This window comes from Paroedura picta, chromosome 7 (genome assembly GCF_049243985.1).
Source record: "Paroedura picta isolate Pp20150507F chromosome 7, Ppicta_v3.0, whole genome shotgun sequence".
Lineage (NCBI taxonomy): Eukaryota > Metazoa > Chordata > Lepidosauria > Squamata > Gekkonidae > Paroedura > Paroedura picta.
In genome coordinates, this window is record NC_135375.1 from 122,450,029 (window position 1) to 122,470,792 (window position 20,764).

Sequence of the window (20,764 nt, forward strand, 5' to 3'; positions counted from 1 at the left end):
ACAGGATCAGAACAGGCCATTCACATTCTCATTCAATGAGCCTACCGCACAGCTGAGCCAAAATGTGGCTCTCCAGATGTCCATGGACTACAATGCCCATGAGCCCCTGCCGCTGGCAGGGGCTCATGGGCATTGTAGTCCATGGACATCTGGAGAGCCACAGTTTGGCCACCCCTTGAATCTCAAGGATGCTCCCCACCAGCATTACCTCTTGGCACATGTTACAGAGCAGAATCTCTTGGAACCGCGGAACTGACTGGCAGGCCCGTATTTCCCGCAGAATTCACATTTCAGCAGGTTCCCCTTCTTGTCTTGCTCTAGAGACAGAGAAGCACAGGAGAACATGGATTAACAACCCCGGGCCCTTCACCCAACCAGCAGCAGCACAATGCAAGATGAAGGGGGTCTGCTAAAAGGAAGGGAGAAAAGGAGCAGGGGACGAGGGTCTCGGGCAGAGGTCTTTCCAATCATCTACTGCCTCGTCCTTTTAACGAGAGACGTCAGGGATTGAGCCTGGGACCTTCTGCAGGCCAAGCAGAGGCTCTGCCACTGAACTACGGCCGCTCCAAAAGTGAAGACAACCAGCCTCCAACGCTTACCCAAAGATACAGATAAAACTCAGCGTTCTCCTTTCCTCCAGCCACCCGCTAGAGAGAGAACTAGTCTAAAAACTTGCAAGAATAGAGAAATAAGGATGTCCAGGCTGGGGCAGCCCAGGCAAGCCTGATACCATCAGATTTTGGAAGCTAAAGCAGGGCCGGCCCTGGCTAGTATTTGGATGGGAGGATTTGAGGATTTGAGCAGCAGTTCCCCCCAGCAACACTAGAGAGCCTGACGCGGAGACAGGCAATATCTCTTGGCAGGCTCTCAGACAAGCTTCGGATTGCCTGGCTACTCTAGAAGTAGGTCAATGATGATACGGTTGCAGGTAATTTCCGAGGCCCAGTAGCCGGCAGGAAGGAAATGGCTAACCCTTCCCCGAGTCTGATCCAGCCCCGCTGGACTCCTCACCTGCTGCAATACGATCGCCTCCTCCCCCGGGGGAGTTGCTCGGCTGGTTCTCTGTCTGTCTGGAGGAGGCCCCACCCTGAAGAGGCTTTTCAAACTCTTTCAGGAGCTGAGAGCAGCCCACCTGTGTGGAAAAGGGAAGAGAAACTGGACTCCCCGCAGGAGAAGAACTCGGGGGGGGGGTCGTATCCCGCTGTTGATGACCTGAAAGAGTCTCAAAGTGGCTTACAATCTCCTTCGTCTCCCACAACAGGCACCCCATGAGGCAAGGGAGGCTGAGAGAGCTCTGAGGGAACTCTGACTAGCCACAGGTGCCTCCCAGTGGCTTGCGATTGCCTTGCCTTCCTTCCCCCCACAACACTGAAGTAGGTGGGGCTGAGAGAGCTCAGAGAGAGCTGTGACTGGCCCAAGGTCACCCAGCAGGCCTCCTGGATCTCAAAGTGGCTGACCATTTGCCTTCCCTTCCTCTCCCCACCACAAGCACCCTATGAGGGAGGTGGTGCTGAGAGAGAGCTCTGAAGGAACTGTGACCAGCCCAAGGTCACCCCAGCTAACTGCCTGTGAAGGAGTGGGGAATCAAACCCGGTTTTCCACATTAGAGGCCGCTGCTTTACAACAGGGGTAGTCAACCTGTGGTCCTCCAGATGTCCATGGACTACAATTCCCATGAGCCCCTGCCAGCAAACGTGTGGAGGACCACAGGTTGACTACCCCTGCTCTACATCACTCCATCAAGCCACCTCACCCTCAGACGCTAAGCATGCTTCCGTCGGTGTCGCTGCAGAATCCCAGACGCTTCTGGTTCCTGCACACCTGTGCTAAAGGTCGCAAGAACAGCCGTCTGGCAGCACCCAGGGCAGGAAGGAGGAGGAGAGGAGTCCTCTGGGCACTCTTACCGGAAATGGCTCCGCCCCTTCCTGGATGACGAAACCCTCGATGATGTGGGTGAGGATCTGGGGCTTGACTATGGCTTGGGGCGGCTTGGAGTCTCCCGGCTGACGTGACATCATGCCCAGCGTGGACATGGCGGCGGAGGGAGGCGCGACTGAGGCCAGATCGCTTGGGAGTGTGTTGGAGACCAGGCTGGGGGCAGACTCCAGTTTCTCTAAAACGACAGAAACCAGGACTGACCGTTAGGCGCACCTGAATCCGGCATCCCAGCGGCCGCCATCTCTTAAAAGGGGTAAGGATGTCTCACGTGTCCCCGCGCTTGGGGACATTCTGGCTGGGAAAACTGGGGGGAGGGGCCTTTCTTCCCCTCACCTGTCTAGCCAGAACGGGGCCTCCATGCGCTGGAAGGAAGAAAGCTGTCTGAAACGCCACCCCACCCCCCTGAAAACACGGCTAAAGCTTTTGATGAGGATTCATTCAACTTCTTTTCTGCCCTGTCGCATGTGACTGAGGAAGGATTATATCACAGGCAAAATACAGAGATAAAAACAGAAATATTAAGTTATTAACATGAAACCCGACGCTAAATTTCAGTCCCCCTCCGGTCATTCTTCTCCTCCCGAGGAGGAGATCCCAGCCCCAGGCTCTGGTGGGGAGCCCTCAGCCCTGGGCCTGGTGGAGCCGCTCGCATTGACAAGCCCTGCAGAGTCATTCAAGGTCCTACACAGTTCAAACTGGGATCGGGCGGTTGGGCAGGCCTCGGCCGCTTCGGCCATCGTGGAAGCCTGAGGTGCCCAGTGCCGAGGCCCACCAAACTGCCCAGTCCTAGTTCTAACCTCATTGAGGGGAGCCTTCCCCCAAGGCGGAGCTAGAGCCCAAAGGCCCATGTCGTCTCCTTGGGCCAGGCCTCCTTAGCAAGTCCTGCTCGCTAGATCTGAAAGCTCTCTGGGGGACGGACGGACGGACGGACGGGGAGAGGGGGTCTTGTGGGTTATGCTGATCTATTTTATTATCTTTTTAAAATTGATAATGAGACACTCTTCCAGTTCATTCCACCAGAAAATGACAAATGCTTGTTCTATGCTATGCCTTCTCTCGTTTTCCTTCCCGTTTCTATCTGTACTGAAATCTAGCAATAAAAACTGTTTGGAAAACACACTTTTCAGAGCGGACTCCAGGCCAAGGTCAGCAATAACACAAACCACACAAGGAAAAAACCTCTGAAGTCCAGCCCCAGAGTGCCAATCCAGCCCCATAAGTGCCGCTGCCCGTCCCGCGCCCAGGTGAGCTCCACCCAATAGGCCGCCACCTGCCGCACCGTGAAGCTCCTCGTGCTGGGGGAGCAGCTGCCGCTGAAGCAGGGTTTTTAAGGTATCTGCTACAGCCAATCAGATGCCTTGCTGAGCAACCGCCCCACTCGCTTTGTAAACCCCCCCCCCTGGGGGGAGCCAGGAAAGGCCCCAGCAAGCACTGCGGTGCTCCTGGGCAGACTGGTGGCCGGACGGAACGGCAAGAAAGTTCTGTTCCTCTGACAATCAGCCTCGACCAATGCTTGGCTCAGAAGGGCCGAGTCTGCTCAAGTGCTCTTCGGCTGTGACACACGCAACGAACGCTCTGAGAGGGTCTGAGAGCAGAATCCTCAAGTGGAGCCCCTTCCTCCATTTCTTCATGCCAGAAGACCCCCAAAAGGGTGGCTGGGATCCAGCCCAACTTGCCTCTGCTCCCTTCGCCTCCCAGGCCGTTCTTCTCTTCGGTGCCTCTGGGACTCTCCGCCACAGGAGAAGATTTGGCAGGCAGGAGGGTGGGCATCGCGTGGGAGTCCTCTCGCTCCTCTTCGGATTCCGCTTTGCGCTTGACTGCCAAAGTCTGGGGCTTGCTCTGGGTGGGGAGAGGAGAGGAACAGGCCAACCAATTCAAAGGGTCTCCTTCATGATTTCCCTCACCCCGCCCCCTCTGTCCCATGACACAAAGTGGGATATTAGTCTAACTCTTGTTTTAGTACTCATAATCTAAATGATTTATCTTAAATTTCTATTTTTATGTAACAATTTTAGAGGTACTCTACTGTACGCTGACTCAACTCTCATGAGATAGGGCAGAAAATCACAGAGCAGGAAGGGGCCATCCAGGCCATCTAGTCCACCCCCCTGCTCAACACAAGATCAGCTTAACGCTTCCCGGATAGATACCCAGTAAGCCCTGAAGCCTGCCACTGAGGGGGAGCTCCCCACCTCCTTGCACAGTTGATTCCGCTGCCGGACTACGTGGACTGTGGAAAATATTTCTCCTCATATCTGGCCGGTACCATTCTCCTCCACTGCCCACAGGAACCTTTCCCTGCCCTCCTCCAAGGGACAGCCATTAAAATACTTAAGGGGAGCCATCCTGTCCCCTCTCAGCCCTCTCATGACCATGACAATCACGGAAGCTCCTTCAGAGAAGTGCTGGTGGGACACCTGCAGGCTTCTTGAGGCCTGTCCCTCCCAAGTCACCTACCTGGTGCCAAACAGGGTTGCCAACCTCCAAATAATGGCTGGAGATCCTGAGCAAGTTTTGCTCACTAGATCTTAAGCTTCTTGGAGGAACGTAACAGAGCAGTCGCACACACACGAAAGCTCTCACCCAGAATTCCACTTGGCACACAGCTCAAATTCGATTTTTCTCCTTATTCAAATGCAACAACCTTTAGTGGCATATAACTTTTTTTCAGCAGCAACCCCACCCGGGTCAGGTCGAGGGACCTCTAGCCAACCCCTGGGCCAAATGACTCTTCTAGAGCCGCCCGGAGACGAGAGGGGCAGAGAGGCATCCGACCGTTGGCACCCTCTGAGCCGTTGGCACCCTCTCAGTAGACTGAGCCTGCCTCCCCTTTCTTTCCCAGCCCGTTCTGACTGTGTGACTTACAGGCAGCTGGACGGGCTGCACGTAGTAGGCGGTGGCTGGAGCCTGAGCCATGCTGGGAGAGGACGTCACGCACTTCCCCACCTGCGCAGTCCCCTGGACTTGAGCCACGTTGACCCCCGGGGTGAGCGGGGAAGGAGCTTCCTGGGGAGGGGGGGGCGAGGAAGGGAAGGCAGCCGAGGAGCCCTGGGAGAGCAGGGAGGCCGTGTGGACCTGGGACACGGGCTGGACGACGGCAGGCATCCCCCGTGCAGGCTGCCCGGCCACGCTCATCTGGGGCAGGCCCAGCGCCTGGGCCTGTGCCGAGCCCTGCTGACGGCTGCCGACCACCTGCACGGGGATGTGAGGCGGGGGCTGCTGGGACGCCGACATCTTGGCGGCCCCCAGCTGGGGAGCTTTGAGCGGGGCAATGGGCGGCTTGGACTGGATGGGGACGGGGGACTTGGTTGCCACCTGGCAAGAGCCGTCCTGCTGCGGCTGCAGCTGCACCTGCGGGGGCTGCGCCTGCAGCATGGGCTGGACCACGAGGGTCTGAGCCGGCGGTGGCCCTTGGAGGGGTGGGGCCTGCTGCTGGGCCAGGGACGGGGCCTGGGGGGGCGGCGGCTGCTGGGCCAGCTGGAGGTGGGTGGCGGCATGCAGGAGCTGGGACTGGCGGTGTGGGAACTGCGGCTGGTGATGGATGGCGATCTGCTGCTGGATCACAACTTGCTTCTGCAGGTGGATCTGCTGCTGCTGCTGGATCAGCGAGTGGGGCTGGATCTGGGTGTAGGTGGCTGGAAGGAGAAAGAGGGGTTACGGCTGGAGGGAACAACCTTTGCCAAAGGAGACCCAAACTGGCAGAGCTCAGCAAACGTAGCCACAGACACCAAGCATGGGGGAATGCACACACTCAAGGGAGGCAGGTACAGCAAGCCTGGACACACGGCCAACCGCTGGGGAAGGCAACGTTGGACATTTTCGATTGATTTGATGAGCCTTCTGCCCCGAATAAGGAAAGCAAAGCCAAAGAAACCAGCTGTTCTGCCTGGGGGAATACACTGAAACGGAGGGCCTTCTGCCTCCAGGACACGAGCACCAAGTTCCCTCTGGTGTGGGCGGGGGAAGGGGGGGCTGGGCGTGCACAAGAGGGTCAAAGCAAAACACGGGGGAAGGCTCTAGGATTCTAGGATGCCAGGCCCCAAGAGTCACCTACCAGAGCTAATCAAGGTCTGGCTCGGGGCCGGCGTCGCTGTCCTTGTCAGGTTCATGCCCACAGTCTGTGGACCAGCCCCATCGGCTTCGGCCTTCTTCGCAGCGGCGTTTTCTGCTTCCGTCTGGCTCCCCTGGCTTACGGTGCCCGCCTGGGCGGCGGAGGCCACTGGCAACGGCTGGACCACACCAGTTCCTTTCCTCTGGCAGCTGCCCGCTGTGCCCGATGACGCAGCCTGGCTCAGGCCGGCAGGCGCTTGATTGCCCACGGAGGACACCACCCCTCCGGAGAGGCCGTTGCTCCCCGCCGCCCCTTGGCTGAGGTTAAGCGACTGGCCCACGTTGCCCGAAGACGTCTGCGTCACCGTCAGCGTCTGGCCAGCGTGCGTCGCCTGAGGCTGAACGGAAGCCTGGGAATTGCCAGGCAAAGCCGCCTTTGGGGCAGAAGCCTGGAGCTGGACGTTGGCTGCGGACGTCTGCTGACTCCGGACGGCCAGATTCTGCACCTGGGGGGGGGGAGGGGACGCAGAGAGAAAGGGAACGGTCAGTGAAGGCTGCAGTTATGGAGGCCAACGGGACTCTGAGTCTGCCGAAAAGCAGCTGGTCGGGAAGCTCATCTCTGCTCCCGGAGCAGCCTTCTTTTTTTTGCCTGTCCAAAAGAAAAGAGCGTTGGGTAGTTTCAAGAGACGGCCCCTGGAGCAAAGCAGGCAGGATGAGGACCAATCCATGGGTTAGAAACACCGCTCGTGGACGGAAAATTAAAGATCTCATGGCACTTTCCAGACGTGGCTTTCAAAGCACCTGGCCTTCCTGGGTGGCGGGAGCCCTTCCCTTCCGACCCCAAAATCCTTCACAGCACAGAGAGGAAGGAACCCCGTGGCCTGCCTTCCAAAAACCTCCCTGCACCTATGCTTTGGGGACTAGAGCACGGCTTTCATCAAAGCAGCACGAGGGAGGCCCGAGAAGGAAAGCAGGGGCAGGCAGGAGGCAGAGAACCTGACTTCTCCCCAGGCAGCACTGCAGAGCAGGCTTGTGTGCTTTGGCTGCTGCAGGGGCGGTTGGAGCCCGAGGGCAGCCAGTGCCGCGGCGCTAGCCATTTCGGGCTCAAACGGCAGCCAAAGCAGCCAAAGCCCATGATCCTGCGTGCAGAGCCTCACAGCCTGGCTGCCCCTCTCTAGAGCCGTCCGTACCAGCTCCCGCTTTGTTCCCGGATTGCCCTCTTTCTCTCCAGGGATGATGCTAAACGTTGCCCAGCCAAGGTCTAAACCAGCCCAGCGACTGGCAGCACCGCTTCCGTTCCGTGCGGGCCAACAACAGGATGGCAAACGGGACACAGAGCCAATCGCAGAAAGGCCGCGACGCAGAGCGTGCAGGAATGGAACGGCCGCTGTCCCAAAGCAGAGGCACGGCCGAGGCCTGGGTCGGGCTGGGCTGGTCACGGGGACTCCGGGAGAGGGCGTCACTGACCTGGTCCGTGTCTGCGTGGACCCCGGGAGAGTGGGCGGATGGCACCTCCTGCTGAACAGCAGCCACAGCCCCGTTCGGCATCAGGATGAGCTGAGAGGTAAGAGGCACATTGCGGCCCACGGTCCGGTTCACCTGCAACAGGTTCCCCAGCTGCGGCTGTCGGGGGAGGGTCGGGTGGTGTGGAAGCGGGAAGAGCAGGAGGGAGAGAGAGGAGGAGAGAAAGCGAACCACAAGCAAAACAGGTTACAACGGGAATCGGGCCTGCCTGTCCGACACGCAGCCCGTCTCAGCCGCTGCCTCTTTGGCACATCCTCTTTGCGGGAGATGGGGGAGGTTAACTGGAGAGGTTAAGCCCTGGTCACCTTGTCTCTTGAAACCGGACCACAGGGCAGGGGGACAGGAGAGAAGAAGCGCTCTGAGGGGGTTTCAGGCATCCCAGCGAAATCTGAAGCTGCCGTAGTCCCACTGTACACGGCCTTTGTCAGACTGCACCTGGAGGCCTCACTTCCAAAGCATGTGGACAAAATTGGGGGGGAGGGGGGGCGGCAGAGGAGAGCGACGGGGACAATCTGTAGCCTGGGAATCAACCCCTGTGAGGAAAGGCTGAGGGACTCGGGAAAGTCGGAGGTGGAGGGGGACAGGGAAGGGCCTGCAGTAATGGGTTTAGAACCAGCTGGATATCAGGGGGGGGGGACTGTTCACAGTCAGAGTAGTTCAGCAGTGGAACGGGCTGCCTCAGGAGGTGGGGAGCTTCTGCTGGATGCTTTAGGGCTGATCTGCTCTGAGACTCAATGGCCTGGATGGCCCCTCCCAACACTACCATTCTATGATCAATGCTAGGCCAAAATCTGAGGCCTATAGAAGAAGGAGAAGAGAAAGGTGGGGAGGCAGAGTTATTCCGTAGATGCGCAACTAAACCCCACAGATGCTTGGAGAAGCGGGGAAAGGGCAGAGGGAGTTGTGGTTTCTCCTTCTGTCTTATTGGGATCTCCCTCCAGACAGGATGGGTGGCGTCACGAACTGGCCTTTCTACCTGACGCAAATGAGCCATTTTTCAGGCAGGAAATTCTGGACTGGATCCAAGGCCCAGGTGTGCTGAGAGGAGAGATCTACGTTGCCAAGACACTGCGCACAATCTCACAAAAATGCCATGGGATCTTTAATGCTCCTGGAAGGGGGAAAGCCTGCAAACTGCAGCCACGGGGTGTCTTCCGCCCCTCTAGCCCGCCTGCAAGGAGAATCAAAGTGGTGCTCGAGGGATTCTAGACTGCCAGCCCTCGTGGCCAGACACAGCAGAGCACAGCCGACCCGAAGACTGGTCCAGAGATGCAGGATGCCCCCAAAGCAAGGAGGCCTGCGTCTGTATGGGAGGCAAAAGCAGCGGGGGCATGAGGCCTCTTACCCGAAGATACATCTGCGCTTGGGACTGGTTGAGTGGCGGTGAGGTGGTGTTCCCCAGCAGCACCGATTGGGTTAAGGTTGTGGCACTCGGTGAGCTGACACTTTGTGAACGGCTGATCAGCTGGGCAGCAGACGTCGTGGCCAAATTCATCTGTTAAGGCAGAAGAAAACAACAAAGGGAGAAATGGGGGAAGTGTATCAAAAGAGCTATCAAGCTGGGGGCCTGTGAGGCCTTACAGGGAGAGGAAATACCACCGATCTCCTCGTTGACTCCCTGCCCTAAAATTCACCCAAACCCACCTTTGGGTCCACTGTCCCTCCATCTTACCCTGCCACCCCACCCCAACCTGCTTTCCCGCTCTCTGGCCCCCTTTACTCAGATTCCCTCCGGAGTTTCACCCCTCTCCCCAAATCTCACTCCTGACCCCCCTACCCAGGACTGAGTGTCATTTCCCCTGAGATTGGGGAGAGGACTCTGCTCTTGGGGATTGCCATGGTAACAGAAAATGGCAGTCGAGATTTGACATGGGGTTTGCGGAGGGCTGTATTTTCTTCCCTACTCCCCTTCATTTTTTAAAAAAAGTTCTGAATCTTTTCCTGCAAACTTGGGGGTTTCTCTGAGTTTGCAGAAATCTCTACCCAAACCTTGAGTGGTCCAGCAGTGCACCTTTTCTTATCCGCATAGAAAGGCCCCACTTGGCTATTAAATATATTCGTTTGTGGGTCAAGATCTTTACGTCTGGCCGTTCCTTGCGGCTCAAGGCAGCTCTCCCATTGCGGTTAAAACAGCCCAACTCCACGCCAGGAAGAACATCCCCTCCCCTCTCCTCCACCCATGCCTGCAGCTTATTTCAAATTCAAGTTTTCATTACAAAATTCTTCCTTATGTTGTAAGCTGCCCCAAGACTGTTTTGGAGAGGGGCAGCCTAGAAAACTAAAGAGAGAAAAATAACTTCTAAAGCCTTGCCATTAACGGGCCCTGCAACATGGTAAGAAGACATCTAGTCATGGTGCTCCAACCATCTCTGCAGGGAATCCATTCCACAAAGTGCCAACCCCGGGGAAAACGCACCGGAGGACATCTGGTGGGCTACTTCGAGGGGGAGAACAGCCAGCAGGCAACAACTGGCGGACATTACTTGTGGTGTGGGAAGGTATGAAAGGAGCCCGTCCGCATGAGAGGAGGCACCTGTCAAGAGAGGTGGCCCCAGACTGGGAAAGGTCATAACCAGCTCCCTAAAATGCACTCGGAAACAAACCGGCAGCCAAGCAGATGTTAAAGGTGGACCAGAGAATTTCCTGCTGGTCATCGCCCGGGATTAGTTCAGCTGTCACGTTCTGAACCCGGTGCAGTTTCCGAGTTTTCTCCAAGGTCATCCAACCGTAATATCCCAAGATCTGGGAGACCCAAGTCCATATCTCAATGCGCGGCCTCTGCCTGATCTGCCTCACAGGGATGGTTCCGGGGATACAAGAACAATGTCTGGCCATCTAGCTTTGGGTATCCCACAAAGACAGTCGATAAAAGCATGAATCGGCGTGGCCAAGCCGGCTGGGGCCATGAAGCCAGAGGCCCCACGCAGCTGACGGAAGGCGCTCCAGGCTCCTGCTTTCCCAAACAGTGGTGCTGGATGCCTGAGCCCCACCAGCTCCTTGCCTGTTTTGCAAGAGTCAAAACCACTTTCGCCACAGGTCAAAGCTCAGTGATTTAAAAAGGTTTAAGTAGGAAAAAGCCACACGCCCACACCAGACACCACCACCACCACACCAACCACAGACCACGGGACGTTAAGGCCAGCCCAACAAGGCCCTGAAGGAGACAGCCCGCCCTTCCCAGCAACACCAGCATGCCCAAAAAGGAGCCCGGGGTCACGGCTGCTCTGGCCCGAGACGTCCTCAGCATATAAGTAACTGGATGAGGCCGGGCTGCAGGCGTCAAGCCATGCTGTCCAATTATACATCCCCGAAAAGCAGCACAACTTGTGAGGTGCAGAATTACAGAATCACCCGGAGGTGTGAGAGACCCCAGAGGACCATCCAGACCAGCCCCCCACCTTCTCAGGGACTTAAGAAGCACCCCCTCCTGACAGGGGCCCAGCCTGTCTCCCCCTAAAAACTTCCAACAAAGGAGAGTCTGCCACCCTCCAAGGCAGCAGATTCCATCTACGAACGGCTCTCCCTGTCAGAAAAAGATTCCTAATATTTGAGTGGAACTTCTTTCCCCATAATTTGAACCCACTCCTCCTCATCCTTGTCTCTAAAGTTGCAGTAATCCAGCTGGCCCCATCTCCAACATGGACCACCAATGACGTAGTGGACCAGAGGTGGACCAGAGAATTTCAACCCAGCTCTCCTTTCGCCCCTGGCCCAACTTTCCTCCATGCAACACCGACCCAGTTCTCCCCACCTCTCCTCGTAAGGCATGGAGCCCAGCCCCAAAGCCACCCGAGTCTCTGAACACCTTCCGGCTGGTCAAGGTCCTTCCTGAACTGCAGCGGCCAGACTGGGGCACAATATTCCCAATGAGGTCCAACCAACACTTGAACGGAGGGAGTGGCATTCTAACGTGGATCAGCAAGACTAGGCCAGCTGAGCCAGGAGCTGATACCAACAGCTGCTCCTGCCCTGAGAAGACACTGCCCAACAGTGACCATTCAGTCTTGGTTCCCAACCCAATGCCAAACTGCGAGAAGAAACCAAGAAGCCAACCCAGGCACGGCGAGAGAGAAAGAGAAGGAGGGCTGTGACTTACGGACGCCTGCGTGGTGGTCGCCTGCTGAGGGCTGCTCGTGTTCGGAGAGCTGGCCTGTCGGCTGGCTGCGATGGTGGCCTGTAAGAAACGGGGCAATCTTGGGAAATGCATTCTTCCCACCTACAGCACAGAATACGGTTGAAAAGGAAGCACAGAATAATCTCTTCCCGGGTACAACACAGAGAATATCCTCAAGACAGCAGAAAATTATATTGTTTTCCTCCAAATGTAGGGTTTGTTGCCCAATGTTTTCTTGCTACACCCCTTCAATGCCCCTTCTTCAGGGAGTGCATCCCCATGCAGCGTCTCAGGTACTACTCATCATTAAGACGCTGCGATGTACATACCATATAAAGACTGTCCTATGTATTGTATATAAGAATAGGAGCTAGGACTTGTGTGGAGCTGATATCTTTACAATAAATCTGGGCCTTGCGCCTCCTCCACGATCAATTCTGAAATGGCTCTCAGTAGCGTGTAGCAATTGGTTTCGTCTGCCGGTTCACAGGGAGGTGGCCCTTTCACCACTCACTTGTGAGATCCTTCCGACACTTACATGCATGAGGCATAATCTACATTTACATTGGATCCAGTAGGCCTCAAGACTGAAGCCAAAACAATAAGGCATGCCTCTCCCTGTAGCAAAACATTCTGCAGTTACAAAACCTGCATGAGGAACTATTCAGTGGCTCTGTATCTTTGTCACCCGTGCTATTTGCTTCTCATTTAGTGCCCATCGTATGCTTCATATGCCCAACCTATTTTTCCTGTAAGGGGCCAACCATTAGTCAGGCAGGCCCCACTGTTCCCTTCCTTCATGGTCCTGAGAATGACAATGAAACCAACCTCAAGATGTACCACCTGCAAGGCATTTCCTGTGACGTCCCTGAAGCTGCCTTGCTCACTCCCCCCGGAGAGCCTTACGCACTGCGAAGACCAACCAGTGGGTGATCCCTGGCCCCGGGGAATTAGGGCTGGCCTTGGCTCCCACCTGGTGGAATGAGTTTCCAGTTGAGATCCAGGCCCTGACGGAAGAAAGTGCTCCTGGACCTGTAAAACGGGGCTCTTCCACCCGGCCTGTGGTTGAGGCCAAGACAACAGAGGATTAACTATGGGTCTCCTTCTACTTCCCCCATCTCATTCCCCCTTGGTTCTGCCGCCCCCCCCCCCCTGCGCTTTAGGAGATTCTCCCCCCAAAGTATTAAACAGAATGGTCAGTGAAGCTACGGGGGAAGTAGGACAGTGACATGTTAGATTTTTGATGACTTTAATGTGGCTATGTGTTGCAAACGGCCCCAACACCACTTGCAGGGAGGGGCCGTCACTAAAGTGTAAATAAATGAATGATTGTTTGGCTTTGTGGGTTGTCTCCAAGGTTCTTTGAGGGTGGGCAGAATATGAATTGTTGAAAGCTTGTTGTGGATTTTCGGGGCTGTGTGAATGTGGTCAGTTTTACTCCCTGCATCTTCAGAGGTAGGAATCATCAAGATGGGGATCTCTCTGTAACAAAGTGTGGAGCGTGTGAACCATTGCTAGGCACTGTATTTACTTCTGGGGTGGGGGTTATAACGTATCACATACCTCTCTTCCCTGGGAGTATCCCATAGGATGGACTGGAACTAGGAAGCACTGTTGCTGTCACTTGGTGGAATTCATTAGCAAGCTCATTAAAGAAATGCTTTTCCTGCATCTGTGTAAAGTTCATTAGAAGGTCCCTAAGAAAGACAGTGGACTTTCTTATGAACTCCACACAGTCACAGAAACCACAACAAGCAGCAGGCAGGATAAATAGCACATTGGCTTGGGAATCAATGTTTCCCAGGGACAGCCAATCAGCAGGGCAGATGTATCCTAGCCTATAGTGGGGAGGCTCAGGCCTATTCTGTGACTGTCCCTCAGAAGCATTATTGGCGATCAAGCCATTGTGCTATTTCTTCTGCCCACCCTCCAAGGAGCTTGGGGACAACAACTGTCATTTCTCCCTGCTTAATTCTTCACTACATACACACATGCACAAGAGACAACTCTGCGAGGCGAACATCACGACAAGCTTATAAGGCTGGGGCTCAGTGGCAGAGCCTCTGCTCAGCATGCAGAAGGTCCCAGGTCCAGCCCCCCGGCATCTCCAGTTAAAACAAACCGGGCAGTAGGGGTGAAGTGAAAGACCACAGCCTGAGACCCCGGAGAACTGCTGCTGGTCGGAAAAGACAGCACTGACGGACCGGGGTCTGCTTTAGTATCAGGCAGCTTCACGTGTGTCCACTAGATTGCAGTCGAGACCCATCCTGCCACTGAGCTGCAACCTGAAGCTGCTCAGCTGCCCCAACGCAACGGCTGGTGCTGAGCCAGACACGTCAACGACTGGAGCTCTGCATGGGCCACACAGCAGATGGAAGATGCTTGTGTCGAGAGGCATGCTGAACCAACAGCGACAGAACATGTTCTATCTGCCTTTCAATATTTACCAGCTGTAATAGAAAACATAACACGATCTCTACAGGATTCAGCCTGAATTATGCACAACGCTTACAAATTTCCCAGGGGAAAAAAAGAAGCTGCTTTCTCAACCAGGGGTAGTCAACCTGTGATCCTCCAGATGTCCATGGACTACAATACCCATGAGTCCCTGCCAGACAATACCCAGCTGGCAGGGGCTCATGGGTATTGTAGTCCATGGCCCCATCTGGAGGACCACAGGTTGACTACCCCTGTTCTCAACAACTGATCTGTTGGCTCTGAGAACGTCCCTTGAATTTTACCTGTCTAGAAGTGAGCGGGGGGGGGGGGAGGAGAATAGATGCATGCAGGGACAAGAGTCTGAAACAAGGAATTTTAACTTGTGAGCTGGGAGGAAAGGGGGGGGGGAGAGAGAGAAGAATGCAAATCGGCAACTAGTTATTGAACTAGCACAATGCCCAGGATATTGGTGGGAGGCACGTATGATCCTCAGATACCCCCTCTATACGGCTGCCAGAACTAGTCAGATTCTACTAGAAAACCTTCTCAGCCAGACAGAAGAGGGAAAAATTAAACTTCTCCTATGGAAAAGGAAAGCATCAACTGTTAAACAAGTTGCTAAATATTGCCCCCAAGTATGTAGTGTTCGAAATGCTCAGTTGAGGATCTATAAAAGGTGACTTACAGGAGGGCCCTTTCTTTTTTGTTGACATGCTGTTTAATTTTAACACTGTTTTAACCTCTTGCCTAGCTATACGATTTTAAAACTGGTAAGCCTATTTTCTGCTGTATTGCTACAGCGTACAGCGAAATGTTGGTATAATATTTTATTCTGAATTTTCTACTACCTAATATTTGTTTACTAATTCTACCTGGCCAAAATGCCATACAGTATAAACGAAGCTAAACTAAACTGTTGTGTTCCCCCTAATCCCTCCTCCCTGCTGAGCCAAGCACTTCCACACCCTGAGCAGAATAGAGCGGCTGTAACCTCCAGATGGGAGGCCCTGCGTGGCTCTGGCTTCCTGCGTTGAGCTCATGCACCCAGCTCAGAGGGAACACAGGCTCTGTGCAGCTAAAGGGTGTCTGTACATATGGCAGTTGGGATGTCAATCTCCCTTGCTCCATCCTTGCGGCTACACTTGGCTGCAGAATTCCTGCAGAGAATGCCGTTCTCAAGAGAAGCACGTGGCACATACATGAAGTCCTTCCATCCATCCCTATGGAGGACATGGAAGGTCTCCATAGGGATGGATGGGAAGACTTCATGTACGTGTCAGGTAATACAGAGATTCCCAACCAGGGCTCCGTAAGAGCTCCCAAAGGGCTCCCAGGCCTTCCCCCTATATCCTAACCATGGACTCAGCCGCAAGCTATTCCCAGTATAGCCATGAAAGCAGGGAACCGTCCACTTTAACTGACCTGCCAGTGGCATTCTCGCCTGGTCGCCACACCTGGGGAAGGGGGCAGAGCCCAGATGCCTCCCCCTGCCTTGAACTGCTTCCCTTCTCTCCCCCCTCCAATTCTCTGGGCAGGGCAGGAAGGCATGGCCAGATGGCATCACTTCCAGCCTGATTCTGGGGCTCCACGAAACCTAAAAAATATTTCTGGGGCTCTTCCATGGTCCAAAGGCTGAGAAGGCTGGTCCACACTAAATGGCAACAGTTGGAGGCTCTCAGGCAGGGAAAGGCATTTTCTTATTTATTATTCTTATTTTATGTATTTTGCAGCTAAGAAAATAAGGGCCAAAGCGGTCCTGCAGAGAAACAATACCTACAATAGTAGTTAGATATATATAATCTAGGAATGTGCTTATTGTTCTTATGGTGATTAGTAATGGCAATCTGGGTTGCTCAATCTTTTATTTTACTATTTTATTGGAAATGTTTTAAATCTGTAAACCACTCCACAGGAGCGGTAGGAATAAGAGGCTAAGGGCAATGTGGGAGGAGAAAGGGGCGGGGCAGAAGCCCGGAGCAAGCTGCATGGGCGGGGGGGGGGGGCTGTCAGAAGCCCCGAGGAACCTGCCACCCACCCACCCACACACGCTGCTGCTCCCAAAGAAACCAACTCAAGAAGCCCGGGACTCCTGGATCAGGTAAGCCGGGGTGGGGAGTAATCCCTATTCCGTCCCTTCCCCGTGCCCCTTCTCCCCTTTCAAAGCCCCATCTTCCAAGCCCCCCCCCATCCCCACTCACAACTGTGGCTGGTTTCCTCCTACCCCTTCTCCCCCATTGTCACTCACCACTGCCGCCTTCCCACCCAGCCTTCTAAACCCCCACTACTTGCCCCTCTCCCAATTGAACCTTCCCCCCTTCCTCCCACCCCTGCCCTGTCCCCTTTCATGGGACCTTCCTGCCTGCCTTCCTCCCAGCATTGATTTCCTCCTTCCTTTCCTTTCTTCCTCAATTTCTCTCTTTCTCCTCTCTGCCTCTCTCTGCCTCCCTGCGCCCCTTTCTTTCTCTCTTCCTTCTGCCCATCCATCCACCCACCCCGCTAGCGCCCGCTGTATTTTGGGTACAGCGGGCTTAATATCTAGTCTTTTTATATTGTAACTAGAGGCTAAGTCCATCGCACCCAGGAATACAATGGGTGCTAGCACATACACCTGCATTTTCGCACCACCAGGGAGGGCCAATCAGGTAGGTAGGGAGTTGTCTGCATGCAATTGGAAAGGACTGGCCCTCACTGGCAGAGTGTTCTCAGCCTATCAGCGGCACACCACCAGGGAGGGCCAATAACGTAGGGAATGTGTTGTCTGCGCACAACTTCAACTTTATAATGTTTAATGATAGTGATAATGGCCTATAGCTACATGCAGTAAAATCAGACTAGGCTTGACTATTATTTTATTTCAAAACAAGTTACCTTTAACATCACAAGAGCATAGTAAAGAACAATCAAATGCCTCATTCATTATACCGAAATTGACACTCTCTACCATTATTATGTTGATTGTTTCAATTCGCATTACAACCTCTCCCCACACCAAGCTACCCATTTAGTTGTTCTTTTGAAGAGGCGTCAGCCATACAAGGATAGAACACTCCTTTGCCAGAAGACTCCTTGAAAGCCTTTACTAAAATCAGCTTCCTGGACCATTCAACTGGAGGGGCCGAGGAGTGAACCTAGCAGGGCCTTCTGCAGGCAAAACAGGCACTCGGCCGTCGAGTACAGCCCCTCTCTTAACATATCTGAACACACGAAAGCACAACCTTTGACAGGTGTTCCCTCCAAGACCCTTAAACTGGGACCGCCTCGTGCAAAACCTTCTTTTCCTCTCCCGAATGCTGTCCAAAGACCTCTCTCCCCAGGTCACCCGTCCCAGGTGATTCTCACCCCTCGGCGTCTCCAACTCACCTGCTGAACGGCAGCCAGGCTGTGAAGCTGTGCGCTGTTGAGCTGTTGCTGGAGCATGAACTGGTGGAAATACTGGGCTGCGTTGGGCTGCCTCTGCAGGGCCTGAAGAGCCTGCCAAGAGCGGAAAAGACACTGCTCAGAGCACAGAACCGGCGGCCGCGTGTTCTCACGGGGGTGGGGAGATGAGGGGACGTCGATGCCAGCCTAAGGGGAAGAGGAGTCCTCCAAGGGGGCCCCCAATCCCAGGGGAAGAAAGTAGAACTGTAGACCAGGGGTAGTCAACCTGTGGTCCTCCAGATGTTCATGGACTCCAATTCCCATGAGCCCCTGGCAGGGGCTCATGAGAATTGTAGTCCATGAACATCTGGAGGACCACAGGTTGACTACCCCTGCTGTAGACTACTGGATGCCATCTGCTATGAAATAACCACCAGGAGCACAGCGCTGAGTTGTATTTGTGTGTAACTACAAAGTAGGATCAGCTAATAATTTCACAGGATGCTCCACAACTTGATTTCATGTTACCTCCCCATGCTAAGTTGGGGGTGCAGCCTCTTAACTGGCAGCTGCTCCTCTCGTTTGCCAGATGGCAGGCCCCACTCACCCCTAGTTCTGACCCTTAAGAGACCTTGGGGGGCTTCCCAGACACTTCCTGAAGAGAAGAGGGCTCCCTGAGTTAAACCACAAGGCCGGGAAACCAGTGGCAGGCTTCATCACAAAGACCTCACATCCCAGAGACCTCAGGATCAACCCCTCACTTCCCCAGATCAGAGGCTCCAGCAAGGCACAGAGGCCCACTTTCCAGGCTGTTCTTGGCCAAACTGCTGCGGGGGGGGGGGGCAAAAAAGAGAGCAGCACTGTGGCCAGGGACTCTGGCCCCGAAGAAAACCTAATCCTCTCCCAGGGCAAGAACTGGCCAGAGTACAAGCACCAATAACTGGATAACCTGAGCAGTAAGGGGCTTTCCATCTTTTCTCTGGGGAGCAGGAGGAGAAGGAATGACACGAAGGTGCCCGAGCGTTATCCTGCATGGCGAGAAGAGAGGCAAGCTTGAACCCAAGGCCCAGCCTGGCACGAAAAGATGTTCTGGCAGGGGCTTGAATGAAGTCATTTATTTACTTTGTAGATTAGCCATTTTCCGCCTCTGTGGGAGACTCAAAAGTGGCTTCCCCACCGTTCTCCTGTCCTCCATAAGACTGGCAAGGCAGAGGGTGCGTACAATTGGCCCCAGGTCACCCAGCAACCTTCCATGGCAGAGCAGGGGTTCAACCCAGGGATCCCCAGTCTCCGGCAAATCACACAAGCTCTCCCTACGTGAGCTGCACATCTTCACTAGGCTGGACAGAGCAGGATGGCTGCCCTGGCTCAGAGAACGCCTTCTCTGGGGCTTCTCACCTGCACTGCCTGCCGTTCGTAGAGTGTCATCTGGGAAATCTGAGGGCGGGCACTTCCACCGGAGCCAGAGCTTCCGCTGGCTGAGTTTGAATTCTGCTCGCTTTCTGTCTCCATGGCGGCAGGTCTCGGAGAAACAGCCTAGACTTTTTGTTCTGAGCCCTGGAGAAAGGAAACCAGAGGTTATTTTCCTGCAAAGGGCCCCCTTGCCCCCCCCCCCTACATTCAAGGTCACCTTATTTATTCATTGAACACATTTTGACTCCAGGGGCACCTCTAAGAACAACAAAGTTTGATTCTGGGTATCAGCTTTGGCACGCATGCACCTGGCGCATGGCAGGCTTTTCTCAACAACCCTGGGAGGGTTTCCTGAATGGGTGGGAGTTAATTTTTAATATGTTTTTTAAGTGCGTTAAATATTAATTAGGTGATATGACCATATAAGTTCATATCAATATCCTCCCCTGAAAAAATGGCCAATGCTGGGCCTGGAGGGGGTGGGAAGGGGAGGAGCTCCGGGTGGACGTGTCCACTGCTGGTTTCCCAACCCTATTCTGCATGATCGGGCCACTTCTGGGATTTCTCAAAGCCTGAAGAATCTTTCAGGGCTTCGCAATGGTAAAGGAGTTGAGAAAGGCTGCTGCATGGCATCCACACCAAAGCTGGCGCCCACAATTCGACTTTGTTGGTCTTCAAGGTACCAACAGACCCAAACTTTGTCCTGTGGCTTCAGAGAGACACGGCGACCCACCATTATTTATAATCACATTTTATTATTTACAGCCTACTTTTCTCACTGGGATTCAAAGTGGATTATGCAGCATTATGTCAAACCCAATCAACACGAATGGACCTCCGGTCAACAAAGCGATAGGGTTTTGGTTGCAGAGGTTGTAAAAACAAGGCCGAAATCTCAAAACCATGCTGAAACAAAGCTAAAGATCCACACACTGTGCTAAATGAGGCAGGGATCAGGTAGTAGGACCACAATTCTGTGAACGTAGGCAGGTGGTGGGTGGTGGGCAGGAAGGGCTGTGTCCCTGCTTGGCTCTCATGGCCCTTCCGAGCACAGGGAAATGCCGATTCCCACTTTGGGGATGGGAGGACGATTTCCTCCAAGCCAGCTGGGCAGGGTATCTGGCATTTGGGGCCGGGGGAAGAAAATCCTCTGGGCATGGAATTGGGGTTACTGTGGGTGGGTGGGCAGGTAGTTCTGACTTTCCTGCATTCTGCAGGGGGTTGGACTAGATGACCCTGCAGTCCCCTTCCAATTTCATGATTCTATGGCAATACATTATTAACCCATTGGTGTTTCCAACATTATAAAGCTCGATATTTAAATAGGTGATTCTACCTATTCCATCAAATGTATGTTCTAATTTCAAAGTTTTGTTTTTTCTACCTCGCACATGTCACAAATGAAGACACGTATGCCAAGGTAGAAGGTGACAGCAGTTTGCAGCTCTCTCAATCACTGCAGATCCTTGCAGTTCTGCTTGTAGAAAATGAAGGCATTTATACTTTTAAATCTCATAAATATGTCAAACAGGACAATTTTATATGCCAGCTGAGATATAAATAATACAGGGCAAGTTGTTAAAGCAGTAAAATATGTCTGGGGATTAAGTGAAAGTAAATATGCACATATTTCCATTTTTCCTGAATTGCTGGGAGGAGGTGTTTCCAGGGGGGGGGGGGTTGAAATTCCCACCATGGCTTGGAAATGTGTAGCTTCAGTCAAGCTGGTTTTTGACCGCACTTGCTATTTACTGCTTCTTCCCCCTTCAAGAGCAAAAATACGCACAACAGTCATGACTTCCAAGAACAGCTTCGTCAAGGAGCCTATTATGTAGAACACCGGGGGGGGGGGCTTCCACCCCTGCTCAATTCTAGAGAATTTGAAAGACCTTCTTCAATGACCTAGCTATGTTGAATATGAAAACACAT

At 53.9% G+C, this 20,764-nt stretch overlaps 1 protein-coding gene across 5 annotated transcripts in view; it reads right to left on the minus strand.

The window, feature by feature from the left end:
* Positions 1 to 20,764, minus strand: part of PHC1 (polyhomeotic homolog 1) — a 33,144-nt gene that overhangs the window by 4,314 nt on the left and 8,066 nt on the right. For 4 of the 5 annotated variants that reach the window (XR_013232743.1, XM_077346265.1, XM_077346264.1 and 1 more), the window contains exons 2-12: positions 18,821 to 18,979; positions 17,426 to 17,536; positions 11,609 to 11,686; positions 8,858 to 9,007; positions 7,456 to 7,611; positions 5,993 to 6,494; positions 4,804 to 5,573; positions 3,615 to 3,777; positions 1,905 to 2,113; positions 1,012 to 1,132; positions 209 to 317 (exon numbers count right to left, since the gene is read on the minus strand). Coding sequence is in view for 4 of the 5 variants with exons in the window: in XM_077346265.1 (XP_077202380.1) it covers positions 209 to 317; positions 1,012 to 1,132; positions 1,905 to 2,113; positions 3,615 to 3,777; positions 4,804 to 5,573; positions 5,993 to 6,494; positions 7,456 to 7,611; positions 8,858 to 9,007; positions 11,609 to 11,686; positions 17,426 to 17,536; positions 18,821 to 18,934 (2,483 nt within the window). In the remaining variant the exon portion in view is untranslated. The remainder of the gene's footprint in view (positions 1 to 208; positions 318 to 1,011; positions 1,133 to 1,904; positions 2,114 to 3,614; positions 3,778 to 4,803; positions 5,574 to 5,992; positions 6,495 to 7,455; positions 7,612 to 8,857; positions 9,008 to 11,608; positions 11,687 to 17,425; positions 17,537 to 18,820; positions 18,980 to 20,764) is intronic. The other variant, XM_077346266.1, reaches the window with a different exon arrangement.